The 14,158-nt window shown below is 50.6% G+C and overlaps 1 protein-coding gene across 5 annotated transcripts in view; it reads right to left on the bottom strand.

Moving 5' to 3' along the window:
• Positions 1-971: 971 nt before the first annotated feature.
• HIF3A (hypoxia inducible factor 3 subunit alpha) overlaps positions 972-14,158 on the bottom strand; it is a 31,597-nt gene continuing 18,410 nt past the window's right edge. For 4 of the 5 annotated variants that reach the window (XM_012190565.3, XM_042232210.1, XM_012190564.5 and 1 more), the window contains 7 exons: positions 13,127-13,245; positions 11,931-12,121; positions 10,749-10,853; positions 8,312-8,583; positions 6,831-6,948; positions 5,193-5,274; positions 972-3,795 (listed from right to left, as the gene is read on the bottom strand). In XM_012190565.3, coding sequence (XP_012045955.2) covers positions 3,698-3,795; positions 5,193-5,274; positions 6,831-6,948; positions 8,312-8,583; positions 10,749-10,853; positions 11,931-12,121; positions 13,127-13,245 — 985 coding nt within the window. In that variant the 3' untranslated portion in view covers positions 972-3,697. The remainder of the gene's footprint in view (positions 3,796-5,192; positions 5,275-6,830; positions 6,949-8,311; positions 8,584-10,748; positions 10,854-11,930; positions 12,122-13,126; positions 13,246-14,158) is intronic. The other variant, XM_012190569.5, reaches the window with a different exon arrangement.

Here is a 14,158-nt window from a genome sequence, read left to right as displayed (position 1 = left end):
CAGCTGAGCCCTTTCCTGCTGTGTGACCTTGGCCACAGTGATCATCTTCTTTGAACCTCAGTTTCATCTTCTGCAAAATGGAGATGATAACTGCCTGTTGTCTAGGATTACAGGAGAGTTTGATAAGAACATATATGTAAAGTGACAGGGAGCCTGACACACAGTACTTTTTATATCCTTTCCATTGTAAGTACTCAAAGTGGGACAGTACCTAGAGTTGATAGTTGGGGTAGGGGTTGGGGAGAGTGGGCAGCCTCAGGAGGTTATGGGAGGACCTTAACCAGCAGGAGTAGGCAAGGAAGACTTCTTGGAGGAGGGGATGTCTGAACGAAGATCTAAAGTATAAGTAGGAGATAACCAAGTGAGGAGGGAGGGAAGGGAGAAAGGCAGAGGGCACAGCAAGTGTCGAAGCTTAAAAGTGGTTTTCTTCCTTTGAAAAGATTCTTTTGTGGAACATAGGAGAGGAGTTATGACGGTGACATGGCAGGTCAGGCACACCCATGTACACATGAGTCTCTAGACGTACAATCTCTCTTTCATGTATAGACACACATGCACAGTCAAGTACAGAGAATCATGTCACACAGATAAACACCAGTACACAGAACTGCAGTGTCAAACTCCTATATGCGCATCCAGAATCACAACACAGACAACACACAAGTACAAAAAAAAAAAAAAATCACAATGCCTCCTACACTCAGGAACACAGAAATCCAACGTAATGAGAAACATACATAAGGCTGAGTCATTTCACCCAGACACTAATACACGGAGGAGGAATTCCAGCCCTCCCCATACACAGGTTCACAGAATTATGCCACAGCGACCCACACAGAACGAAAACGTCAGCAGACACGTGATGTTACATAGACCTACGAAGGAACAGTGTCACCCGCAGAATCACAAATGGACACCCAGTGCACTCACACCCCCTGAAGCAACCCTAGAGATGAGTCAACACACAGAGCTCTGGTGCCTACCAAGGCGAGATCTTTATGGAGGTTTAGAGATGAACGGGTTTCAGAGCCAGCACGGCTGGTCCGGTCCCGCCCCCCTCCCCAGCCCAGCCTAGGTCACCCCCTGAGGGAGAGAGGGGTCAGATCCTTCTCCCCCAGACATAGCACCGATCTGGACAGGCCATCTCTTGATGAAACGATGAGAAGTGCCTTCCAAAAAGGGGAGTGAATTGGGTGCAGAGAGAGAGGCTTTCTCCTGTGGGAGACCAAGAAGAGCACCATCGTAGAAAGAAATCTGGAGAGGGGTGGGGGCATGGGGTGGCAGAGAACTGAGGAGTCCAGGCCTCCTCCCCACCCCGCGATATGTAGACTGGGCTGTGCGTGTGCCTGTGCGGCTGGGGAAGTCTCCTGGATTGTGAGGGAGCCCTGGGTTCCCCAGATACTTGGAGTTAAGGTAAGTATATGTCTGGAGGACTGAGGTGGGGAGTGGAGGGGGGGTCTGGGACAGAGAATTTTTAGGGATATGAGACTGAGAACAGAGAGGCCCATTAGCCCAAGGACCTGGGGGGGTCAGGATCTGGAACGGGAAGGCTTAAGACAGAGAGTAGTAATTGGAGCTAGTTGAGTTGGGTGGGAAGCCCAGAATAGAATTAGGAGGGTGGGGTCTGAAATCAAAGAGTTAAGAGGTCTTAAGATTTGGAACCAGAGGAATCTACAGGGCAAGGTCCAGATTCTAAAATCAGCTGAATTCTAGAACCACAAGAATGTGGATCTGAAATCAGAGGCAGTTGGGAGGCTGTGAGATCTAGAAGTAAAAATAAAGAATAAAGACTAGAATTTGAGAAAATCAGAAGACCAAGTTCTAGAACTAGAGGGATTTGGGCAAGCTTAATCCTAGAACCCAAAGCTTAGAGCTATAAGGTCTAGAACCAGAAACGTTCATAAAGCAAGGTCTGTAATCAGAAGGTGTTTGAAGGCTGAGTTCCAGGTGCAGGGTAATTTGGAGTCATAAAATGTGGAATAAGAGGGAATTGGAGATTTTAAGGTCTAGAACCAAGGGAATTTCTAGGACAAGGTCTGAAATCAGAAGACATTTAAAGCCAGTTTCTAGGACCAGAGAAGAGAGATAATCAGATCTGGAATCAGAGTCTTGTAAATTTCAAGACGTAGAGGTTTATATATAGTCCAGAACCAATAAAGAAGCAATAAATCTACCTCATGGTAGAGATCATGAGGACTAGAGTGAAGGAGAACTGGAATGTGGTGTCTAGTTCAGAAAGTACTAACTATAAGCTCAAGACATAAAACTCGTATCTTCCTTTTGATGGGAAATGCAAGTCTCAAGTCTAGAGTTGAAAAGGAACAAGCTGGGCATCGTGAATCAAAATGATCTAGACGTTACAGATCCTGGATTTGGAAAGAAGTGCATCAAAGATCAGGAAGAGTAGCACCGATTGAGAGCTTGGGGTTGTGAGGTACAACATCAGAGGAAATCTTTGGTCTTAAGAGCTGGAATCAGCAGGAGTGGAAGCATGTGCCATTGGGAACAAGGGAGAAGTGTGGGAAGGGCTCTAGAACCAGAGGAAGGCAGAGAGTGAGTTCTAGAAGCAGAGGATTCTGGTGGTCCTGGGCCAGAGGGGGTTGGAAGCTGTGAGCCGTAGAACCAGACAGCTTTGGAGACTGTGAAGAAGAAAGTTGGAAAGTGTGAACTCTAGAATGAGAAAAAGCTGAAGACTGGGAGATCTGGAATCCCAGTGGCTTGGAGGATAGGAGAGCTAAGGCAGACCACACTGGGCATCGTGCAGTCTGGAACCAGAGATGGATGGGGGCGGGGCACACCATCTAGAACCAGAGAAGGCCTGAAGTTTGTGGTCTAGAACCAGAGAATGTTGACGGTTGTGCAGTCTAGAACCAGAGGAGGCTGGGAGCTGCACAGTCTAGAACCACAGAGGGTCAAAAGCTGAGTGTGGACTAGAACCAGAAAGCGCTGGAGGTTGTATGGTCTGGAAGCAGAGGCTGGAGGCTACACCAGTGATAGGAAAACCAGCGTTGGAGTTGGTGTCCAGATCAGGCTAGAACCAGCTGGAAGTCCAGAGTGGAGGTGTGGGCAGAGCTAGGTGGCTGCTTGGGAGACTAACGGCTCAATGAGAAGTCATGGGGCATGGAGGAGGGGGTGGTTAGGCAGTTAGGCCTGGCCCAGAGGCCCCCCTTCCCCATTGACACCTATGATGAGGTGGGGAGATCAGAGTCCCACATTCTTATAGACAGACCCCAGGTCATTTGTAGCAGTTAAAAACATACCATGAAAACAACAAAAATAAGAGTGAAAGAAAGGTGGATAGAAACATGAATATGATTATCAATACACCCCAAAGCCCAGAAATACAGATCTGGACCCCAACCTCCCCAACCCCTAACTGCCGAAAATAAAGCCGAGAGAGTTGAAGAAAAGGATGAGGTAACCAGGATTGAGAACCTCAAGGGAAGTCCTGAGTGAAGCAGGAGGGGGCCAGGGACCCCCTCCCAGAGGTCACTGAGCTGAGACCACCCCCAGAGCGCCCCCAAATGGTGGGGGGCGGAAGGGTGGGGGCTGAGGTAGGCCCAGGGCGGGCGGGGTCACCGAGAGGAGAGAGGGAACCCTTCTCCGGGTACCGCCATCCTGTGCGTTGGCTGCCGGCTTGGAGTATGGTTGACATCCTTTCTTGGGGAGGAGAAAGGAGATGAGAGGAGCACCTGACTCAGTTGGCCTGGGCCAAGCCTGCTGCTAGCTGAAAGTGGCTCCTGGGCTGGGCCGCATCCTCGTCCGGATAGAGAGAGAGCAGGGAGGGGCCCGGGCCTGTGGGGGAAGATGGAAGGAAAACCAATGGGGAGTTATCACCCCAACCCGTCTTCCCTCCCAGACAGTTAAAAGCCTGACCACTGGGACGTCCAGAATCTGCTTTCCAATGTAGAGGACCCGGGTTCCACCCCTGGTCAGGGAACTAAGATCCCGCATGCTGCTCAGTGCAGCCAAAAAAAAATTAAGTGGCAACCGTCCCACCGCCAAACTCCTTTCCGCCTGATGCACTATTTTCCCCAGTGGCACTGGTTTTCGTTATTTACTTCTTTGTTCTGGACTGACTCTCTCACTAGAATGTCAGCTCTGTGAGGGCAGGGAGTTCTGCCTATTTCGCTTCCAGGTATGTCTCCAGCTCCTCGGACAGCACCTGGCACTTACTGTGTGTTCAGTGAATATTTGTTACATGTATAAAGGAAAAGAATGAATTGAGGGACAGTGACCGTGGCTGAAACGGAGGACGTGACGCAGAGTGTCTGAGATGAGGCAGCAGTCAGACCTCACGGAGACTAGAGTCCAAGCTGAGGGCCTCCCTCTTTCTGAAGGGCACTAGGGATCCTTGGAAGAGCTTTGAGCAGAGGAAGACCAGGGTCAGGTTCGTGCTTTGGAAAGCTCCCTCTGGCTGATGCCTAGAGGTTTCAGGTGGAGCCACGGCTGTTGACAGTGATGCTGGGGCCACACAGACACAGCAGCTTGTCCCACTCTGCGGGGGGTCTCTGAAAACAGCATCACTGCAAGGGCAAGCTTTCTTGAGTGTTTCTTATGAAACCAGTCTCGGGAGCATCTCTACAAGTCCTCAAAACATCTCCTTAAAGTGTGAATTCTTACAATAGGCCCTCACAGAGGGGCTTCCCAGGTGGCGGTAGTGGTTAAGAACCCGCCTGCCAAAGCAGGAAAGTAGGTTCGATCCCTGGGTTGGGAAGATGCCCTGGAGGAGGACATGGTGATCCACTCCAGTGTTCTTGCCTGGGAAATCCCAGGGACAGAGGAGCCTGGCAGGCTACAGTCCATGGGGTCGCAGAGTTGGACACGACTGAGCGGCTGAGCACACTGTCACTAACAGAGGCGGGAAACCGAGACTCTAGAAGCAGAAACCGTCTCCCAAGGCCACAAGCTGGGAATGACCAAGGCGCAATCAGACAAGGGCTTGGGGAGACCTGGGCTCCGCTTCCACCTCAGGGGGCAGCTTTGGCCTGCCCCTGTCTCCCTCAGGGCCTCTTCTTTCCTCCCAGGGTGCCTCCCAACCCCCGAGAAAGTGGGAGGGGCTCTGTTTCCACATGTGCAGGCACTGACACCCCATTACCACCCTCAGAATCACCCCACCTTCTCTCAGCCATTTAAGGCACCACTCACGGGAGACAGGGACCCAGGGCCCGTCTACCCAGGTTGCTACTCACCCAGGGGCTCATTCAGTTCCAGGAGGTGGGTGCTGGGATCCTGCCGGCTCCCTGGGGCTGGTCCTCCCGTCAGAAGGAAGCTCTAGGGGACAGAGACAAAGCCACTGTCATTACCATCATATCCAAGGAGGCAGGATGGTGCAGTGCTTAAGGGCACCGTGGGGCTCAGTGGCCACTTATCAGCTCTGTGACCTTGGGTGAGCTGCTGTCCCAGACATGCTCTGCAGCTCCTTCCAGAGCCTTGTTCTTCCCTTCTCCTGGGCCCCAGCAAGCTACCCTGCTCCCATGGACTCCATCTAGGTGCAGCCTTGCTGCTCCTTGTTTGGGTTTTTTTGCTCCTTGCTTTCCCTTGGGTTTCATGTGATGGGAGATACCAGCAGGCGGGAGGAGGAAGACCAGGGGTATTTGATCTTTTAGCTGCTTCCCTGCTGACTTATGAGTTGACTGTGTCCCTCCACTGAAGGTTTCAGCTCTTACAAGGTGGACCCTACTCTCTCAAGGATTGGGTCCCCACCCCCTTGCCCTGTGCCTTCAGGCTAGAGGTGGTGTTGCTAATCCCAGGGTCTTGCCCACACTTTTACCCACGGTCCTGTTACTAAATTCTCCTTAATACCCCATTTGAGCATGATCTCTGTGTCCTGTCCGGACTCTGACTGATAGAGTTGTTTAACCTCTTGAGTGTAAATGTGATTAATAATAATTGGGAATTCCCTGGTGGTCCAGTGCGCTTTCATTGCTGAGGGCCCAGATTCAATCCCTGGTCAGGGAACTAAGATCCCACAAGCTGCCTGGCATGGCCAAAAACAAATAAATAAATTTAAAGAAAAAAATTAAAATAATTATTACTATTCAAGAGTGGCTGTAGGGATTGAATAATTTACTCATGCTAGGCATTTAGTGTAGTCAGCATCTGGCACATGGTAGATACTCAATAAGTAAGAAACTGTTGATATTATCAACCTTTATCAACCTGATATTATACCCTCATGTTCAAACAGCTCTGTTCAGACTGAGAATTCAGGCTTTTGTTTGGTTGGTTTTTATATGACTATTTATCAGCAGCCCACTAAGGAGCAGCTAAGGGCCTGATTTCATTGCATCTCATGCCAGTCCTATGGAATGTTAACTGTCCCCACTCTGCAGATGAGGAGACTGAGGCTCAGAGTGGTGACAGCACCCACACACCCAAGGTGTCAGAGTTATTAGGTGACAGATCTGGGGTTTGAACCCAACTCAGTCTGACTCTGAGTTTAACAGTGTATGTACTGTTAAAGCTACACTAATAATCCAAGGCCAGGATAGCGCTAGATTTGCCAGGGGGTGGGGGGAAGGGGGAGGAGGAGTGGTTCCCATGGGAGGTGAGGTTTCCTACAGATATTCACCCTTGTCATTTCTCCCCTTACTCTGCTTATTTTTATCTTCTTAGCACTTACCACCAACTTAACATCTATTTGCAAAGCCCTTTCATACCTATTTGCCTGAGCCAGCAGATCAAGGTCCTGCCCTTGATGGGATGACCAACCATCCATTTGACCTTCAGCCAGCCCCTGCCCCCCTTGTTTTTCCATCTCTGAAAACAGTAGGTTTAAGCCTCTCTGGTTCTGAGGGCCAGAGAATCCCACGCAACCCCACACATACCAGGCTGAGGGGAGGCAACAGGAAGTTTTCGGGTTCTAGGCTGGGGGGCCGTTTGGGGGGCCTGATGCCCAGGAACTCCACCTTCTCTGCCTCGTCTTCTGAGCTCGGGACCAGGGCCCTGGAGGGAGACAGGCAAGAATCTCAGGGCCCAGCAAACCTGGGCAGGTGTGGGCCCCAGTATATGCAAGTGAGGAGCATCCATTCACTCCCCCAAGCACCCGTTTATTCCTTTACTCATACACCCACCAGTCCATTCATTCATCTGTCAATACAACTTCCCATTCATCTATCCAGTGACCCATCGCTCACCCACATACCTGTACAGCTTCCATCCATCTGACCTTCCATTCATCCACCTATCCATCCATCCACCTACTATACTCATTAATTTTCTCCCTCTCTCATTTCACAAATCCTTGTTAGGTACCCACTGTATCCAGCTCCAGGCTGAGAGTCTTGGAAAATAATGAGATGTATCCATGAAAGCCTCGTAAGAATAGTTACGAGACCACCCTGGAAACTAATGGGCTCATGCCTGCAACTTGAAGAGCGGAAACTTGAGTATTAATAATAGTGATCCAGGGGGCTTCCGTGGTGTCTCAGTGGTTAAGAACCCACCTGCCAATGCAGGAGACACGGGTTCGATCCCTGGTCCGGGAAGATCCCACATGCTGCAGAGCAGCTAAGCCTGTGCACCACGACTATTGAGCCTGCACTCCAGGGCTCGGGAGCGGCAACCACTGAAGCCCAAGTACCTAGAGTCGGGGCTCCACAGCAAGAGAGGCCACCCCAATGAGGTGACCAAGCACCTCAACGAGACTAGCCCCTGCTGTCTGCAGCTAGAGAAAAGCCCAGGCATCAATGAAGACCCAGCACAGCCAGAAATAAAATTGTTACAGAAAAATAATGGTCAGACATCTCTGAAAGGGGAACATGGAGCCTCTGAAATTATACGTGAAATCGTGTGTAGGTATGTGTGTGTGTCGAGTTTCTTGGGAAGAGTTCGTGGCTTTCAGCAGATTCTCAGAGGTGTTTAGGAAACTTGGTTCTGGTCAGGTTCTCTGACACCATGGCAGTGTCCTCTTCACTGTGACAAAAACTGTCACTAGGCCAGAGATACGTCCTAAAGGAGAGGTTGGCTGGTGGGATGTGGATAAACAATAAGAACCGTGGAGGGAGCTCCAGAAGGAGGGCACAGCCCAGACAAAGACATAAAGATGGAAACAAACATGGCAAGTGCTGGGGACACCAAGGGCCTGGCTGGAACAGAGGTCAGGATAGGAGGAACAAGGAGGGGTGAGGCTGAAAGTAGGGGGCAGGAGAAAGATGGGGTCAGGGACCTTCTCTCTACCTCCCTTTTATCTACCCCAGCCAGGGATTGAACCCGCGCCCTCGGCAGTGAAAGCACAGAATCCTAACCACCGGACTGCCGGCGAGTTCCCTCTACGCTGCCTTTGTATCCCTGCTCAACTGCAGCTCACCTCTTCCGAGCCCCAACCACGGGGGAGGATGCTGAGGGGTCCCCTCTGGAAGGGCTGGAGCAACTCAGCCGGGGGTCACTCCCCCAGCGGGGCAGCAGGGAGGTCTCAGGGGTTGGGGGCGACATGCCGTGGAAGCTCCGAGCACGGGGTCGGGGGACAGCCCCTGGAGGTCTGTGGTAGGCCCTGGGTAGCTGCTCGCTGGAGTTGAGCTGAAAGTCATCATCCATGGAGATGTAGGGGGCCAGCATCTCCAAATCCAGAGCATCGACGTCCTGCAGAGGGCAGGAGGGAGTTAAGAGCGTGAGCTTTGGCCTTGGATGGACCTGGGCTGGAGTCCCAGCTCCACCACTTCTGTGTGCATGAGGTCAAGGGTCTGAGCCTCAGGTTCCTCATCTGTAAAATGAGCAGAAGGACTCTATGGTAGCCAGTTGCCAAGATGGCCCCCAAGGATCCTCGCCTCTTCGTATTTATGCCCTAGTTTAGTCCCCAGCTACTGTGTCCAGTCAATCCTAAAAGACATCAACCCTGAATATCCACTGGAAGGACAGGTGCTGAAGCTCCAACACTTTGGCCACCCAATGCAAAGAGCCAGCTTGTTGGAAAAGACCCTGATGCTGGAAAAGATTGAAGGCAGGAGAAGGGGGCAACAGAGAATGAAATGGTTGGATGGTATCACCAACTCAATGGACATGAGTTGGAGCAAACTCTGGGAAATAGGCAGCCTGGCGTACTGCAGTCCATGGGGTCACAAAGAGTTGGACACAACTTGGTGACTGAACAACAACGAAGACCTTAGGAAGACAAAAGGTGGGGTCTAGAATATCCTTAGTCTGACGAAAGGCACTCTAGAGTTTAAGGATGTACCTCGCAGGTCTTCTCAATCAAACAATAGAACTTCTATTAAACTTCAGAGCCCTGTCACTCAGCCATCTCAACAGAAGCCTGAAGTAGAGAAGAGTTTATCTCAGAGATTAGCGGGTATGGCTTTTGTCTAGTGGAGTGAACTCCAAAGACATGAACAGAAGCATTGGCAGCTTGGACTGAAAGGGAAAGGGATGGTACAAAATGAAAAGGGACCTTTGGACCATCAAAACTCTCCAAGCAGAACGCAGGTTACAAAAACCACTCAGCTGCAAACACGGGCTACCTTTTTCTAGGAAGGATGACAGTGAATTGCCAAGAGCCCAAAGGGTAGAGCCAAGAACAGTGGAGAAGAGCCAAGAACAGTGGAGAAAAACTACTGGGAAATGGTAGGAATGAGTTCTGATCCAGGAACTTTCTTTTTTTTTCAATTGAAGGATAATTGGTTTACGATATTGTGTTGGTTTCTGCCATACAGCAACATGACGAGGGACTTTTGATATTTGCCCAAATGGATTTCAAAACTGCTGTGGATCAGTGATCCAAGTGCTCTCCTTCCCCCTACTTTTTTGAATAGGAATGTTTTGGCAGTTATTCTACGCCTGTCCCCATCACTGGATGTTGGGAATGTGGGTGGCAGACAACTTGTCTCTTTAGTTCAGAGGTCAGCAGATTGAGAGGAACGGTATTGGAGGTGCTCAGCCACACCCAGACCTGACTTGGGTGATGAGATTCTGGAGTTAAAGTTGATGTTGTAATGGGAAGAGACTTTGGGGGGCTTTGGGAGGGGTGAGTGTACCTTGTGTGAGGGAGAGACATGAATCATTGGCGGTCCCAAGGATCACTGCCTTCTGGCGTTCCCACTTGTTTGTGACTGCCTTCCACACTGTGCCGCGGTTGGTCTGTCTGACCAATACAATACAGCAGAAGTGATGGGATGTCACTTCTGAGGTTAGGATATAAACGACCGCATCTTCTGTCTTGGGTTCACTCTGTCTCTCGGATTACTTGCCTCGGGGGAAGCCAGCTGGCGTGCTGTGAGGATGCTTAGGCAGCCTCTGTACAGGCCCACATGGTGAGGAACTGAGGCCTCCAGCCAAAGCCATGAGGGCCTGCAGCCTGCCAGCAGCCATGTGCCTGAATTTGGAAGTGGATCCTCTAGCCCCACACGACTGTAGCCCGGACAGAACCTGATTTCAACCTTATGAAAGACTCAGACAAAACCATCCAGCCACGCTGCTTCCAGATTTCTAATTCTCAGAAACTGTGCAAAGTAATGAAGGTTTGCTTTAAGGTACTGAGTTTTGGGGTAACGTGTTACACAGGGACAGATGCTAATACGTCATGCCACTGTCATTTCTCTCTCCAGACCACCAATCATCCAAACACTTTCCATCTACCATCCATCCAACAGTCTGTCTATCCCGCAACTCAGCCATCTCCCTACTGTCGCCCACCTAGTGAATTCAGTGATCCATCTATCTATTCATTAACCACTCCACCATCCCTCTCTCAAGCTTAGATGCGTCACCTAGAACCCAGAGGTAAAGACCGCTCCTTCCATGCCAGCCCTTACCTGAGCGATATCTAGATCTGTCTCCACTGTCTGCAGGTCTTTCCCAGAGGCCAAGACTTTGTGTGCATTCTCCACGTCCACAAGGATTTCATCTGGGAGATCAGCCTGCGGGGACAGAGTAGAGACTCAAGGAAATCTTGGGCCTGGGACATGCTGGCAGTAAGGCAGTCTAAACATTTGAGCTCAGGCTGGAAGTGAGGGTCAGTTGTCAGACAGCTGGGACACCAAGCAAGTCAAACAGCAAATGTGAGTTTCTGAACCTGGGTGTGCAAAAGTCTGAGTGCCTGGGTGTAGATTGACAGAACACACATCGGAGGTTCAAAAGACCGAAGTCTGAGGCCAAGATACTTGGGCCGTGGCGGGTTAAAGATCCTAGAGTCGGGGGGGAAACAATGCCGAGTCCAGGTGTCCCAAGGGTAAGGGTGAGGTCAAAGATCACAGTCTGTTTCTCTGGTGGGGAGAAGATGTTTTGGGGGATCATGAAGGTGGAGATAAGGAAAGTCAAGACTAGATAATATGGACCCCTGAGTCAAAGGTCAGCTTTCTGGACTCTTAAGTAAAAACAGTAACCATTATGGTCTGTTGAAGTCTTTACCAAGTGCTTGTCATGAATGATATCACTGAAACCTTGCCATAACCAATGAGGTGGCTACGTGCTACTATCCTAATTTTACAGGTGAGGAAACCGAGTCCCCGCTTGTCCAGGGTAACACAGCTCTACGTGGCAGAATCAGGGTTTGAATCCAGGTTCGAGTAATCTAAAACATCAGGCATTCTTGTCTCTGTGAGGTCAAAACTCAGAGAACCCAGGACTTCCTAGCAGTGCGGTGGTTAAGACTCTGTGCTTCCACGACAGGGGGTGCAGGTTCGATCCCTGGTCAGGGAACTAGATCCCACTTGCCGTGTGGTGCGGCCACAAAGTAAAAATTTAAAAAAAAAAAAAATTCAGATGTTCAGTCACAAGCAATAAGGGGTTACCCCTGCCAGTCCCAAACATCCTACATTTTGATCCAGATAACAGTTGAAAGAATCTGGAATCTAGATCTTGAAGGAACCCCAACTCCATCTCATCCCCAGCCTTTCCACTCCACAGAGGGAGAAACTGATGCAAGAGAAAAGCAAGGTTCAAGCCAAAGACCCAAAAGCCTGGATCCTGAGGGCTGCAGTGGAGGGAATGCTTACCGGAAGAGGACTCTGGGGGCGCCGTGTGGCTGGGGGTGCACTGGGGGTGGCAGCTACTGAAGTCCCGTCCAGGATTGGTGCCAGAAGGCGACGGAGGTCAGGGCTACAGAACCGTCGGGGGTCAGCGGCCAGGGCGGCCTCACTCAGGGCAGGGGGGTGCAGGAAAGCCAGGATCTGGGGGCCAGAGGCGTCTGCAGAACACATCAAGATGGGTAGGACGCAGGAGGGCCACTCAGGGCTGAGGGCAGAGCCCTCTGCCCACCTCCGGGAGCAAAGCTGATGATGTAATCAGTATGGACCCCATTCACAGCGTTGGGAGCTGAGTGCTGGAGAAGAACTGCTGGGCCAGGTGCCATCCCTTCAGTCACCCTGAAGGGTCCTAGGGGAGCGGGGGCACACAGTAGACAGGGACAGTAGCAACTGCCCAGCGGTGGGGACGTGTTTTAATATTTCAGATTGACACAGCTGGACTGAGGCACAAAACACCTGATTCTCCAGTAGCACAAAACAGCCTTTGGCCATTTGGCTCTGGTGGAGGGAGGGTGAATGGGCATGTTGGGGGAGGAAGCTGGCCCAAGATCCTCAAGGAGGTTCTAAGGACCCTGGAGGTCAAGATGTGGTCCCGAGCCAGTTCTGAGTCAGAAACGGAAAGGGTGTGGGTGACCTCATACCATACCCAGGAGCATGGGTTGCTAGCAACCCTTTGCAGATGGTGAAGCCCTAAAGAACAGTCAGGGAGGGGAACCCATTTTTCCAGGATTGGATGGGGAGGGTAATGCTATTAAGCAGGAGAGAAGGAAGAGGTAAAAAGAAGCCAGATATGGAAGGGTCTAGATTATTGGAAGCCAAAGTATAGTGAAGTGGGAGCAGGGAACAAACTGAAAGTGGGGACAGTTGGGAGTCACAGCAGGATTCAGAGCACAGGATGACAAGACAAGCAATACAGGAGAAGAGGGAGGGCAGAAGAGAGAAGAGCATTCTGGGCAAAGGAAGCTGCATGTGCAAAGACCCTGGGGCAGGAAAGAGTCTGTTCTGTTCCCAGAGCACTAAGGAAGCTGGTGTGGTTAAGAGAGTGAGAAGGGGAAGGAGGCAGGAGGCAGGTCACACTGGGCCAAGCGGGTCAGATGAAGGCACTTGGGCTTTCTCCCGAGCATCCTGGGGACACAACCCCACCCAGCCCCAGCCCGGCCTCATACCAAGTCTGTCCCCAGGATTAGGGGCATCCTTCTGAGAGGGGCTGCCCCGCTGAACGTGTCTGCGAGAGTGTCGCTCCGTTTGCTCCAAGGACAGCACCACTTCGGTCTCTTCCACTCGGCTGGGGTACAGGGCAGAAAGGGTAGTGGGAGTCAGACAGGGTGCCTGGCCCCACCCCTAGGCAGTCCCTTCCTAGTGATGTCCTGTTACAGGAGGCCATCTCGTCCAGGGGTGGGAGGGCATTGTACAGAAAATAATTTGCCATGCTGACTTGTTTTAAAGATTTAAATTTTGTTGACTGCTTTTTAAATTATATTAAGAATAGCATTGAAAAGAAAGTTAAGGGTGTCTTCCCAAATTCCCTCTGTGGAAGGAAAGGCAGGAAAAAAAGAGTTGGCGTTTAACATAGCCTGGGAAGAGAGAAAGGGAAGAGAGACTGAGGGGCCATGAGCGGCAGAGAACAGGGAGGCTGAAAGGCATGAGAACTAAATACTCTCTTTATAGACATTTACTTATAAATGCATTCTTATAAATGTATTGATGAAGACTATATATGTACCATGTTCTTATGTTACCAAATATGAAGAATTTATAGGGATATATTTTATGAATAAGATTTTATTTAGGAAGCTTCTATTCATAGACATTTGCCACATTCAAAGGAACGAATTTATAAATATATGCTTCTGTCCCTCGTGTCTTCCTGCCGCCCCCTCCCTCCCCAGTCTCTAGCTGCAGAAGCAATCCAAATGTGCCTTCTGCAAACTGGCTTCTGGATAATGGGGCCCAGGGTGGAGGACCAGACCCTTATTTGCATCTCATTTGCATAACAATCTCCAGGATGGAGTGTGGGTGGTCCTTACACCAGCTCTTCCAGAAGCTGGGACCCTGCCCCATCCTCTCCCACCCCTTCTGGGCTGGAAACATCCCAATTGAGGCTGGATCCAAAGCTGCCCCACCCCTCTAGAAAAACAGAGGCTCATACAGTCACGTGTACACACACTCTGTACTCACAGGCACAAACAGGAACCTTC

The sequence above is a fragment of the Ovis aries genome, chromosome 14 (assembly GCF_016772045.2).
Source record: "Ovis aries strain OAR_USU_Benz2616 breed Rambouillet chromosome 14, ARS-UI_Ramb_v3.0, whole genome shotgun sequence".
NCBI classification, from domain to species: Eukaryota; Metazoa; Chordata; class Mammalia; order Artiodactyla; family Bovidae; genus Ovis; species Ovis aries.
Note: the sequence above shows the minus strand (reverse complement) of the source record. Positions and strands in the feature narration are given on the sequence as shown.